Genomic DNA, 14,948 nt, shown 5'->3' on the forward strand with positions numbered 1-14,948 from the left:
ACTGGAATGTGAATTACTTGGTTGAGTTTAATAAATATTTAATTAACCAATTCTTGGTTTTAGCTTATGGTTATATAAAGATAAGTAAAGTGGAGGAACTCTTACCTCAGTCTATCTCCAAACTTCTGCATTAATTTTTTCATTCAAATATAGATTGGCTACATGGATTAATTCTAACATCTCTGTTTACTTCTTCATTTTACTCATTTGTAAAACAGTGGGCTTTGGCTAGTTGATATCTAGTTTTGCTTTGACTAGTATTTCTAATTTATTTGTTATTCTTGTTTTTGAAATTTAGAAATAAGCTATTTTTACTATACTGGTAGTTTTTTGTTTTTCTTTTTTCATCAAAAAAAGTTGGGTTTTGCTTCTGTAAAGTATAACTCAAGTCATTTTTCCAAGGACTTTTCTTAGATGGAATTCTCACTCCAATATTGCTGTATTTTAGTTTTAAAAATTCTGAAGAGGGCTGGGGATGTGGCTCAAGCAGTAGCATGCTCGCCTGGCATGCGTGCGGCCCGGGTTCGATCCTCAGCACCACATACAAACAAGGGTGTTGTGTCTGCTGAAAACTAAAGGATAAATATTGAAAAAAATTCTCTCTCTCTCTCTCTCTCTCTCTCTCTCTCTCTCCCCTTCTCTCTTAAAAAAAAAATTCTGAAGATTTTGTTAAACCTATAAACTCAATCCTAATGTATATGACTTATTCTTTCTCAGAGTGAAGATACACAACAGCAAATCATCCGGGAGACTTTCCATTTGGTATCTAAAAGAGATGAAAATGTTTGTAATTTCCTAGAAGGAGGATTGTAAGTAAAGCATTTATAGTGTTTCTAATTTTTTAACTATGTAATTGAATATATACTATTTATGGGAAAAGATTCCTCATTTTTATCATTTGGTTTAGATAATTGATTACTACCTATATTAGTTATAAGTCTAATTTAAAGAATCTTTTGAGTTGTAAAAAATTTTGTAAGGACATTTTACATAAATTTTATTTTTTATGGTAAAAATTGAAACATTATAGGAAAGAATAAAATGTTAATTGAGCCTCCCTCTCCCAATCTTAGTCCTTCCCAGTTTTAAATATATCCTAGAAAATTCATTTTGCATTTACCAAAAAATTATACTTTTATACCAGCAAACATGCTTATTGGCATGTTGCTTATTATTGCTTAATACTTTAAAAAACTTTTTATATTAACAAATCTAGAGCAGCCTCATATATTTTAATGGCTATAGAGTATTTCTTAGGGTGAACATTAATAAAAATTTGGAGTAAGTCAGGTACAGTGGCTTGGTGGAACATTGGAACCTGAGGTGGGAGAATCCAAGTTTCAGGGTAGCTTGGACAACCTAGCAAGATCCTGTCTTAAAATAAAAATAATAGGGATAGAGTGGAACACAGTGCTACAGTGCTTTCCTAGCATGCACAAACCCCTGGGATCAGATGTTCCCAATACCAAAAAAAAAAAAAAAAAAAAAAAAAAAAAATTAGTTTTATCCTTTATTCTCATATTATAAAAAAGACTAAAGTTTGTGTTTCAAATAAATCTATGTGTCTGTCTACATACCTATAGTATAAAGTAGAATTCAGCTGACTTCTCTATTTTTAAAATGAATAAATAAAAATTACTTGTAATTAGCTTTTCAAGTATTATAAATTCTTTTAAATTAATAGATACTATGGAAATAGTTTGCTCATTACTGTTTTTATAAATATTTCTCCTCCTATTTATGTAATTAATATACTTAATAATTCATTTCTTCCCCGTGGCTCAGGAGGCTGAGACAGGAGGATCGCAAGTTCAAAGCCGGCCCTTAGTGAGGATCTTGCTAGGTTGTCCAAGCTACCCTGAAACTTGGATCTTCCTTCCTCAGGTTCAAACGTTCCTCCAAACCACTATACCTGACTTACTCCAAATTTTTATTAATGTTCTCCCTAAGAAGTACTCTATAGCCATTAACATATATGAGGTTGCTGTAGATCGCAAGTTCAAAGCCAGCCCTCCACTAAGTTGCTTAGGGCAACTTAGGGCAACTTAGTGAGGCCCTAAGCAATTTAGGGAGACCCTATATTAGAATTAAAAAATATAAAGTACTGGGGATATGGCATAATGTTTAAGTATCCCTGGGTTTAAGCCCTGGTATCAAAAAACAAAACAACAAAAACATTTCTTGGTTGAGAATTCAAACTAAATGGTGGCTTAGTCTCAGTATGAATATTCACAGATTGATTAGGCAAAACCTAGACTTTTATCTTAGTATATATGATTCATACTGTGAAAAAGTAGTTGGGGTAATGGAATTCATTCTTATCTGACCAAAAGTTACTTTTATCATGTAGAAAGTTTGCCTGCATTTCTAAAAAGTTTATATCATGCCACACCTAAATATATAATGCATACTTACAATTTGTTAAATTTTACTGCTAACTTGAAATTTCTGATTTAATGATGGAGATAAAATGTACCTGCTTCCATATTTAAATTTTATTTGTAGTTATTCTCATAAACTTTTGTAGGATTTTGTAGTTTTTGCTATTATTATAATTTGCTCTCATCTCAGCCTCTTAATTTCTCATAGGAGTAGAAAGCAGATACTATAACCGAGACAAAGCTGTACACATCTAGCTTAGTCCTAGTTTCATGACTGACAAGATAATTTCCTCAATCAGCTTGCTCATATTCTTGGACCTCAGTTTATCTCCTAAAATGAGGCAACTTGGACTACAAATATTTCTAAAATTTTGTGTTTTATTTGCATTCACAGAGCATTCCTATAAGTATTGTACTATAGAGATGAAATTATGGTTTTAAAAGCAAAATATGTACTTACTATATTATTAATTTTGGTTTCTTTTAATAAGATTCATGGCCATTTAGCAACTACGAATCTTCGGAAACTTGGACCTCTTTCAAAGCAAAGCAAAAGAAAAATTTTAGAAAATCACTACACTACTTATTCTAAAAGAAATGAAGCCTGTTGTTTGTGTTCTTTTTTGTTCCTTCAGGCAACAGTTGTGGCTATAATCATAAATATAATCTCAGAATTTTTAAAGTAGACTTCTAAATATCTTGTCTAGCATAGAAGGAATTCTTAACTATTTTCAAAGGTCATTTTCCCTTTGCTATTAGAGAACACAGGAAACATGTACTTAGGGAAGTGATTTCTACAAAACTCATAAGTTTAATGTTACTAAACACATGCTGTTTTCCTGTATTCTATTTGAATTTTCAGTTAGCTTTGATTACATTTTGTCTTGATTTTTTTTTAAATTTGTTAAGAGGTTTTTGAGGAGTTGAGTGTTTTATTGTAAACTTAACTATGATATAACTAAACTGACGTTTGTATTTCAAAACAATGTATTTTTGGAGGAGATCTTGGTTGAAAACCTAAAACTTAAGAAATGTCATTCTTTTTTTTTTTTTCCTAGTTGATAATCAGTCTTAAGCTGTGTAATTTACTGTGACCTATGGAGTTAAATCTAGTAAGCACTTAAAAATGTCCTGTGATCTAATTTCTACCTCCTTCTTTTACCTCACTGTTCACTAATCCTTTCTTGCCCACTGGCCTTCTTTTCTCTTCTCAGAAACATACATTCTTTGTTCTTGATGAAGTGGCCTTTTTATTAGTTGTTACCTTAGCTTGAATGCTCATCCCTAAGTTTTTTCATGGCTGGCTGCTAGTCAGTAGATTTCAGCCTAAATGTCACTCTTTCTTAATCTTTAGTCTGAAGTAGTAAACCCTTCAATATGGCATTGTCCTATTTTGATTTTATATGTACAGTCATCTACCATCTGGTAATCTTATTTGTTTGTTGATCTTTATGCACTTTCGGTGCCTAGCACCTAGTAATCAGTGAATAGTTCACTGAATGTATGAACTAAAATTAGACACTGGCTTCTTTCACTTGACATTTCTGAGGAAAATAGTCATCTTAATTTTCTTATTTTCTGAAATAAGTTCATTTGAATGTTTCATTTTATAAGAGGTTTTAAACATACTGTTACTTTGTTTGAGCTAATGCAAATGATTTGAATAATTTTGTTCCCCTTAACATTTCAATTGTTTTGTTTTGTCATTTAGATTAATTGGAGGATCTGACAACAAACTGATTTATAGACATTATGCGACCCTATATTTTGTCTTCTGTGTGGATTCTTCAGAAAGTGAACTTGGCATTTTAGATCTAATTCAAGTAAGTTAACAACTGCTTCTTAATGTTTTAAGTAACAGTTTTCTGTTTTTTGAAACTTTTATGTATAAAATTTTCTAAGAACTGGAGTGTAACTCATTGGTAGAATGCTTGCCTAGCATGCTGAGACCCTAGATTAAATTCATAGCGCTGAAAAGATTTTTCCCCCCCCCTGGAATGATGTTTTGTACGATTAGAAAAAATAAAAGTGTTTCATAAGCTTTTGGGTGGATAAAAGAATAGAGACTATAGAAATAAGCAGACTAATTTAATCTGATTAAAACTAATCTCAACTGATTTCATCATGCTTTTTTCCTGTTCATGTGAATTACCACGAGGAGCCAAAAACTCATGGATCTCTCACCACATGTATCCAAATCTGACTCTAAAACCTACTTCCTGTCTCCTGAAAAAAGTTGTAGGGACGTTAGAAAAGATTTATCATTAATCTCTATTTATATTACTTCACTTTTTTTTCTAAGTTAAATCTTCCTTTTCTTATGGTACTACCTTCAACCCTCTCAAGTAGTAGCGTTTTCTCTTGCTTTTTTTTATATCACTGAGCCTGAAGGCATGCTCTTTGCTTTTTCCAGAACATTCTCTCTTCTAAAATATCTCCAGATTTTATCGTATATTATCCCTTTTCTGCATTTGGTTGCAGTCATCTCTTTCTATCCCATTTCTTGGAGATTCTGTTAACAAACTGTCAAAGGTCTGAGATTTTACTTTGTTTGCAAGCTGACAAGTTAACCTTCATAGTTTCATGGATGTTGGCATAAGATAGGAAACTTCTGGGCCAGAGATAAAAGACTTTATTACTAATGGCAAAAATATGATTTAAAAAAAAAAAAAAAGATCAGTTAAAATAACAACATTTGCTTTGACTGGTTCCTCAGTTTGAGGAGTGCCGTGAAGAGGGCCAGGAGAGATGTGTATACAGTATATTGAATTACATACAAGAAACCGCAAGCTTAGGGATCTGGAATTTTGATAAGGGGCACAGAACATGTCTGCCTTTGTTAGGCAGGAAAATATTGTCTCTTTCTTCATGTTTTTCTCTGGAGGAGGATGCTCTCAGTTTTCTGAAGGTGTTTGTTATATAGCATGCTGTAAAAGATAATCCAGAACAAAGATAGCGTGTTTCCACTCACAGTATCTGCAGAAACATGAAATACACAGAGAATTGTCTCCTAACAGATTTTATTTTCTGTTCACTGAAAATGAACTTCAAGATTGTTTATAATTCTTGGTGACTTCAATGTTTCTGTGTATAATTTTTCCCATAGCCTGATGTCTTCTTGAAACCCAGTACTCTTCATCCGAAGAATTTTGCCTTCTAAATCATCTTACTAATAATTTCTAGACCTTATTTTTATCTGGACTTCAGTCATTTCATAATCTCAATTTCAGTTTTTTTCTTTTGTCAACACCTCTTATCTTTTCATATTAGTTCCTTCAACAAGCCTTTGGGCCTATCAGGTCCCTTCATTTTAAAAATTGAATTAGAAAAAATTTTTACTCTGTGATCCTGCCATCCTACCTTTCCTTCCTCAGATTAAATTCCAGTCTGTCATGATAATCTTAGCTCTGTACACTTAGCTCCTTGCCTGCATTCATACATGTGAAAATATCTAGAGGAAAAGAAACAACCATACTTCCTGGTCTCATTTTTTTCCTTTATTTTTTTATTCTAATTTGCAGAATGCATTACAGTTCGTATTACACATATAGAGCATTATTTTTTATATCTCTGGTTATACACAAAATAGAGTCACATCTTTCATGTCTTCATACATATATTTAGGGTAATGATGTCCATCTCATTCCACCATCTTTCCTACCCTCATGCCCCCCACCCGACCCCTCCCTCCCCTTTGCTCTGTCTAGAGTTTGTCTATTCCTCCCATGCTCCCCGCCAACCCCATTATGAATCAGCATCCTTATATCAGAGAAAACATTCAGCATTTGTTTTTTTGGGATTGGCTAACTTCACTTAGTATTATATTCTCCAACTCCATCCATTTACCTGCAAATGCCATGATTTTATTCTCTTTTAATGCTGAATAATATTCCATTGTATATATATATATACCACATTTTCTTTATCCATTAATCTACTGAAGGGCATCTAAGTTGGTTCCACAATTTAGCTATAGTGAATTGTGCTGCTTTGTTTGGCAGGAAAATATTGTCTCTTTCTGTAAACATTGATGTGACTGTGTCCTGGTAATATGATGTTGTTAAGTCCTTTGGGTATAGACTGAGGAGTGGGATAGCTGGGTCAAATGGTGGTTCCATTCCCAGTTTTCCAAGGAATCTCTCTACTGCTTTCCATATTGGCTGCACCAATTTGCAGTCCCACCAGCAATGTATGAGTGTGCCTTTTCCCCCACATCGCCAGTACTTGTTGTTGTTTGTATTCTTAATGGCTGCCTTTTTGACTGGAGTGAGATGAAATCTTGGAGTACTTTTGATTTGCATTTCTCTAATTGCTAGAGATGTTGAACACTTTTTCATATATTTGTTGATTGTATATCATCTTCTGAGAAGTATCTGTTCAGTTCCTTGGCCCATTTATTGATTGGGTTATTTGGTTTTTTGGTGTTAAGATTTTTGAGTTCTTTATATATCCTAGAGATTAATGCTCTATCTGATGTACATGTGGTAAAAATTCTCTCCCAAAATGTAGGCTCTCTATTCACCTCACTGATTGTTTCTTTTGCTGAGAAGAAGCTTTTTAATTTGAAGACATCCCATTTATTGATTCTTGATTTTAATTCTTGTGCTATAGCAGTCTTATTAAGGAAGTAGGGGCCTAATCCAACATGATGAAAATTTGGGCCTACTTTTTCTTCTATTAAATTCAGTGTCTCTGAACTAATTCCTAGGTCCTTGATCCACTTTGAGTTTTGTGCATGGTGAGAGATAGGGATTTAATTTCATTTTGTTGCACACCTGGTCTCACTTTTAGTTCATGATCCCTAATCTCATGAGTCCTTAATGCTACCCAGTAATCAGATTTTATTTATTCTCATACTTCTAGATGACTTTTGATGTATCCTGCTTTCTGCTCAAATCTGTAGCACTGTTTCCATCTTGCTGCTTAGATCAAAGATAAAATTGACTCAATCAGAAGAGAATTTCTGCAGGCTTCCACTATCTACCTAGCTATCTACATCCATATCTATGTACTTTTCTTTGTCTTCTGTGAGAAAGGAACTCACCATGCTCCCTGCTAAGGCCAATTCATGCACTCATATAGTAGTTTTTACCTTGTCATCATTCTAGTAATCCTCCTTTTTTCTTTTATATCTTTATTTTTTTCTGTCTTTTAAATCATTCCTACCAACCTACAAGATGTTGTTTCATTAATTAAAAAAAAAAAAAAAAGAATCTTTCCCCTAGTTCACTCTCCAGCCATTGCCTCATTTTGTTCCCTCCCTTGAGAATAAAACACTTTTTAAGAAGGATATACCATTTCAGATATTTCTTCTCTTGTTCTCTCTTAAGCCCTCCAGTCAGACATCTAACCTTACTGTTGCTGAATCCAAATGTTCTCATCTTTATTTGATGAAATACTTGCTTTACTTGGTTTCTAGGACAACTTGCTTACCTAATCTAAACTTTGATAATGTTTAGACCTAGGGTTCCATCCTTGAATGTCTTCACTTTTTTGGCTCTATTCATTTGCTAGGTGATTTTACCCAAATGTTATGTATTGATAACATCAACATTTAAGTCTTCAGCCTACACCTTTCTTCTACTACCTATTGGGCAGCTCCTTTGGGTATCTTATAAAGACCTCAAACTTAACATATTCCAAACTGTAGTAGTCTATCAAAAATCTGTACCTCCTGCACTTTTCCCTTATCATTTAATAGTAACTTCACTCTTCCAGTTGAACCAGCCAAATCTTGGCTTTTCCTTGACTTTGATTTTCTGATCCCTCCCACATCTGTTTCTTCCACAAATCCTGTTGCATACCCAGGATCTGACTGATTACTTCCTTCTGCACTGCCACCACTTTGGTCCAAGCCATCATAATTCTTGCCTGGATTATACTAGTAGTTTTCTGATTGGTCTCCCTGCTTTCACTGTTTTGTCTGTTTTCTCTTTGGTCTTTTCTCTGTGCGACAACCAGAGTGACATTATTAAAGTGCATGCCTTATGCTCTTTCATTCAAAATTCTTTCATGACTTCATTTTTCACTCAGAGTAAAAGCCAGATTCCTTAACCATGCTGCCATGAATGACCTGACTCCTGTCCCCTGTTACTTATCTTACTTCATCATCTAATTCCTTCATCATCCAAAATTTCTTTCCACTTTGCGTAGTCTCCTTGCTGTTTCTCACATATACTAGACATGCCCCTATCTTAAAGCCTTTTGTACTTGCTGATCTTTGCACCTAGAATGTTTTTCTATTTGATACTCCCATTGCTAGCTCCATCATTCTTTCAGATTTTGACCCAGATGTAACCTTCTCAATATGGTATTCTCTGGCCATTCTTCCTAAAAGTTCTACATTTCCTAACCCCTTGCCTGTTTTTATTATTCTTTTCCTTAGCACCTATCACCAATATAGTATATAGTTGACCTACTTTGTTGTTTTTGTTATCATTTACCCTTATTAGAATATAAGGTCTGTGATGGCTAGGATTTTCATTTATTTTGTTTACCTATTTATTCCCAGTGTATAGGTGGCTTCATACATATAGTGGGTACTCAAACAATTATTGCTGAAAGAGTAATGAGCTAGTGAATGAGTGAGTACAGTTAAAGCCTCATATTTAGCATTCTATGTAAAATATCAAAGGTTAAAGGAGTTAGCTAGAACTTAAAATATAATAGTTACTAAATGGTACAGAAGTTACTAAATAAATATAATAGTTACTAACACCATTTAAAAAAATCTGAGCTAAGTTGGTATGTTTAATTTATGAAAACCAGTAAGTTCTGTATACACTTAGGATTTTTGTATTTCCTCTTTATAATACCTTCTATTAAAAAGTTAAAAATTAACTTCCAAAATATGTAGTTGCTAGAAATAATTGTACTGAATTAAGATTATTATGAAGGAACACACAGAATTTATGTTTTCTTTCTGAATAGTACAAAAATGTAAATGTGTGATGGTAATTGTAAGTTGGAGAAAACTGCATGTCAAAAGGAAGTTTTCTTTGTCAAATAAGTTTTACATTTTTGAAATCAGGTAAGGAGACATGGTTTGATCTCTAATGTTATAGAATAAATGAGAAATTAACCCATGCAGAAGCAGAAAACATAATAAATTCTGAGAAACCAAGCTTAGAAATATCAGAAGTAGTTAAAGCTTTAGATATTAAAAATTGTCAATAAAGCAAAGAAGAAAAAGTAGTTAAATGATAATTGGACCTATTCATATTACCAGATTACTCTCAAATCTTGAATTCCAGGTTTTGAGGAAGGGATAGGTATCAGAGTTACATGAAACAAAATAATTGTGGGAAATATTCCAAGGGTATTTTTTTTTTTTTTAATTCGGAGGTGATGGGGTGAGAAAATTACACTTTTAAGATAAATGTGTGTGTGTGCGTGCGCACAAATATAATGAGGTAGAATATACATTTTTCTTAATATGTAAAGCTCTAAGAAAATTCAAAAAAAATTTTTGAACTTGTGATATTAAATAAGCCCCAAGATCCTTGAATGTATGTTCATTTTATTCCACTACTTAAAAAATACTGTTTTGTTTTGGTTTCCTAGAATTTTCTTTTCTTTTTTTAAAAATATTTATTTTTTAGTTGGTCACAATATCTTTATTTATTTATTTTTATGTGGTGCTGAGAATCGAACTCAGGGCCTCGCACATGCTTAGGTGAGCACTCTACTGCTGAGCCCCAGCCCTAGCCCCTTTTTTTCCTTTTTTTTTTTTTTTTTATAAAGAAATGGAATCCACACTTGGCTTACATATGGATTAGTTAAATGTTGATCAGGACTATGTACTGCCATTGCCTTCTAACTTCATTCATTATTACATTTCTTTATTTATTTCATATATGGAGTAGTTAATTGATTATATATATTTTATTTTAAGGTATCTTTGTATTTCTACAGAACAAGATTTTTTAATATGGAATTCTGCTTTTTATAACTCAGTTGTCTCTGACTGATGTACATGGTAGATAAACACTACATTCCACATACTGTCTTTTACTTATCTGAGCTAACCACTAGAAGTGTTAAGAGGTAAAAGAGGAGAAAGTATTTCATTTCAAATTCAGTCTGTTCTGTTGAAGAGAAATATTGCAGTTAAGAACAATTAAAATAAACATTAATTTTCCTAGAAGTAAATCAAAATTTTTTTTTTTGTCTTGTGTCCTGAGAGAAAGTAGTCATCTCTGATTATTTTTTTGATGCTGTGTCTCAACTTAATTATTAAGACAGAATAGTTGGTATATCTTAGAGGGAAATTAGGAGGGGAATTGTCAAAGAACAAATATCCTACATATTTCCTACGTGTATCTGAAGTACATTCTGTGATGTGGAAAGTGGAAACTATCTTTTGTGTTTTACAGAATTTTTTAGCCATTAATATTCAAACATTGACAATATCTTTTTTCTTTGTTTTTGGGTTGGGAATTGAGCTCAACGTCTCACACATGCTAAGCATATGCTCTACCATTGAGCTACTCCCCTCACTCCAATAATTTGTTTTGATATTAAATAAGTTAAAACAGAATTTCAGGAGAATTGTGTCATTTTTCCCATTACAAAAGTCAACTAAAGCTATTTTCAAAAGACCTTATAGAGTGTTTCTATGGGAGTCGATTGGAAATAAGTCTATAGTCTACTTTACAATTACCAAGTCTGTCACTACAAAGAACATATTGGAAGTTCTGTAGTTTTTGTCTTTCACCTTGATTACTTAAGGTGATTAAATACTTAAGAGGGAGTGCTGAGCATGCATGAGTCAGTCACTCTAAAAACATTGAATGAACAAAGATGCAAGTGAAAAACTTACTATGTTTGCTTCTCTTTCATCAGACAGCTTTTAGGGCTTATTTAAAACTGATTTTCTTGATTTGTTCATGTTCTGGTTTTTGAGAAAGGCAACTTTCATGTAAAAAGTAAAAGTGAAAAATTTATAAACCAAGAATTTAGATCCAAATCTCTTTGTCTTACATATTTTAAGAACAGATCAAGAAAGTATCAATGTATAACTACTAAACATGTTTATAATTATTATATTTTAGGTGTTTAAAATGATACCATTCAAATGATAATTGGAGGTAAACATTTTTATGCAAAGAGTTAGTGTTCCTAAAGTATGCATATGTTGTCTGAGATTTTACTTTATATCTTGTATCTAGGAGAAGGCATTATAAGTAAATTCTATGGAATTTTTAATATCGTAGAACCCAAATGAATAATCAGCTTCTGTTTGCTTTATCCCCTAGTTCTCCATAAATTGGAAAAGAAAAAGAAAACTCCTTTTTTATTCTTGATATATACCATTTTGTTGCGATATTGATTACCATGTAAACAAATTTCAGAATTAATACCTAGCTTTTTGAGGAGTCCTTTCTGTTGTAGCATGTCTTCGTTGGAAGTGTTAAAATATTTACAGACAGACCTAGAATAAAAGTTCATTAAATATTAATGTTAGGTTGTTTGAGTTATTTATAAATGGTCGTATTGTCTCCAATTAGTTTCTTATGCCATACTGATAATGTTGAAGCATAAAACGTTCACTGGCTCGTTCTGAATTCCTGCTAGTTTTCTGTATTATGTGTAACAATTATCACAGCATCAGACTTGTTCATTTGTAGTGAAAAAATTAACAGCTAAACCTTTCTTTATGTTTACAAAGATGTTTTGACTACAGTGTTAGAATGTTTTTAAATCAAAGCACTCTGTATAGTATTTGTTATTATTATATTACTGTTAGTCTAACTTTTGTAAAATTGTTTTATTTATGGCTGCTATGCTAATTTAGTATAATATAGACCAAGTTATTTCATCTTCATAGGCCTAAAATTGTTCAACTCTGTCTGAAGTATGCTTATTTCAAACATGCTGCCTATAGATCTTTTAAGGTTGTTAGAAAGATCAGCAAATTAAAGCAATCTTGTATCTTGTAGTAGTTAAATCCATCTGGGTTCTGTTATATACTAGATATATAACTTTTGGTAAGTTATTTAACCTCTTTGACCCTATCTAGTTTTCCTTGCCTGCAAAGTGGAGGTAATAATATCAACCCATAAAGTAGGTGTGAGCATTAATTAAAAAAAAGATATTGTACAGATGATTGTGACTAGATCATTGATGTATGGTAGTCTGGTTTTTCAGTTAACGTTTTCATTAAAGCATATATTTTTAAGAAAGGCATATGAACTATTTTACTACTATTCAATTAGATAAAGGATTCCTTTTATTTTTCTAACTTTCTCATTTTTAGAAATTTTTGTGAAAGAAATATTTATATCTATCTTGCCATGCTATCCTATTTGTTGTGTGATAGCATGGGATGAATTTTACATGGTAGCACATTTATATGATAAAAAATAGGCTGAATTGGGGAAACTTGTAAGCCAACAATATTTAAATGAGAAAAGATCTCTTGATTTTCCCATTATCCCATAGCAAATTAATGCTAAGGCAGGTGCTATGGACCTACTGAACATAGAGTGGTATATTTGTGGAACCACCCCCAGCCCATCATTGTCCTTTTATTATCAGAATAGGCTTGAAAGGATCGTCTGTAGTGGAGTGACAGATATGCTGTTTAAGCCTGGGATATCTAGGATTAGTTGCCACCTGGTTTTAAAAATTGGGAAAACCTACCCAGTCCTTGGAGATTGTGGGAAGTTGTGGCTCCTCTGTGGAGGTGAAACAAACTTCTGGTTCTATGGGAAATTTAGTTCTTGTGCAGTTCCTACTGATGGAAAAAGAGGGAGATCTGGCCCAGCAGACTTCTTTTCTAGGCACTCTAGAGTGAATTGTGAATGCCCAGGATCATTTTAGAATGATTTTGTCTACTAACCATATTCTTGTTTCTAGAATATTTTGAATAATATTTGTTTCTCATGTATATGTGGGAAACCAGGAAAATATTTCTACAAACAATTTGGAGACTATTAAAGTTGCCTAGTATTAATCTTTTCCTCTTATTTTCATGGTTGAGAAGTTCAGTTTCCAGTAATTAGAAATAAAATAATTGCTTCCAATTTTTTTATTACCACTTTTTCATGATTAATCCTGGTATAAAATTTGATGATACCTACTTTTCTAATTTACATGTTTTGTTGCTATCTCAGCAGTCATCTTGGACAGCATCATGGTGTCAAGTTGGTGTCAAGGTAGAGTCAGATGATAGTATGAGCTTGAGCCTTAGGTCTCCAATCTAACAATTGGGAAAATTACTTAGCTTCTTCTTTTCCTAGTTTTCTTTTTAGTAAGTGATGATATACGTTCTTATCTTGACAGCACTTTGTAAAAATTAGAGCTGATGAAATATTTATATCTACCTTGCCATCTTTATTTTTTTTTAAAGAATTAGAGCTAATGAATATAAGCAGTTGGCATAAGGCATAGAATATAATGGACACATTATTCCTGATTTCAAAGTGATAAAGGGTATATTTTGGAACTTAGATATTTACAGTCAGAATTTTGGAGCTGGGAAGCATTTAAAATTTATTTTCTCTTTCATAATATCGGTTTAGGAGAGAAAAATTAAGCCTACGATACTGTTTTCCTTTGATTTAAGGTAAACTGGTCATTTCCTAGTGTAGAATGGTTGTTTATAAGGAAGTAATAGGAAAGTGACCTTTGAGCTTAATATGAATTTTTTTTTTCTTTTTAGCTGGGTGCAGTGGCACATATTTATAATCCCAGCAATTCAGGAGGCTGAGGCAGGAGGATGGCAAGTTCAAGTCCAGCTTCAGCAACTCAACAAGGCCCTAAGCAACTTAGCAAGACCCTTTCTCAAAATAAAAAATAAAAAGGGCTGAAGACATGCTCAGTGGTAAAGTGCCGCTGGGTTCAATCCCTATTACCAACAAAATTCTTTTTTCTTTTAAGAATTAAAAAAAAAAATTCCTTATTGAAATTATTCTAAACTTACAAAAGAATGGAGTATATAGTACAAAGAATTCTCACATACCATATATGTTCACCCAGACTCCTCAAATTAAAATCTTCCATAAATACAGTATAATTATTAAAATTAGGAATATGAATTGAGCTACTATAAACATTGATGTGGCTATGTTACTTACTATAGTATGATGATTTTAAGTCTTTTGGGTATAGACCAAGGAGTGGGATAACTGGATCAAATGGTAGTTCCATTCCCAGCTTTCTTGCACTATAGAAATCTTGTTAAGGAAGTCAGGGTCTAATCTGATGTGATGAAGATTTGGGCCTTCTTTTCCTCTATTAGGTGCAGGGTCTCTGGACTAATTCCTAGGTCCTTGATCCACTCTGAGTTGAGATTTGTTCATAGTAAGAGATAGGGTTTTAGTTTCATTTTACTGCATATGGATTTCCAGTTCTCCTGGCACCATTTGTTGAAGAGGCTATCTTTTCTCCAATGTATGTTTTTAACACCTTGTCTAGTGTGAAATAATTGAATTTATGTGGGTTTGTCTCTGTATCATCTATCTGTACCATTGTTCTACATGTCTATTTTTGTGCCAATACCATGCCGTTTTTGTTACTATAGCTTTGTAGCACAGTTTAAGGTCTGTGATGCCTCCTGCTCCA

General features: G+C 32.8%; 1 protein-coding gene across 1 annotated transcript in view; it reads left to right on the plus strand.

The window, feature by feature from the left end:
- Ap3s1 (adaptor related protein complex 3 subunit sigma 1) overlaps positions 1-14,948 on the plus strand; it is an 81,999-nt gene that overhangs the window by 25,250 nt on the left and 41,801 nt on the right. The window contains exons 2-3 of the mRNA XM_076856663.2: positions 718-809; positions 4,093-4,204. Coding sequence (XP_076712778.1) covers positions 718-809; positions 4,093-4,204 — 204 coding nt within the window. The remainder of the gene's footprint in view (positions 1-717; positions 810-4,092; positions 4,205-14,948) is intronic.

Source organism: Callospermophilus lateralis, chromosome 5 (assembly GCF_048772815.1).
Source record: "Callospermophilus lateralis isolate mCalLat2 chromosome 5, mCalLat2.hap1, whole genome shotgun sequence".
Classification (NCBI taxonomy): domain Eukaryota; kingdom Metazoa; phylum Chordata; class Mammalia; order Rodentia; family Sciuridae; genus Callospermophilus; species Callospermophilus lateralis.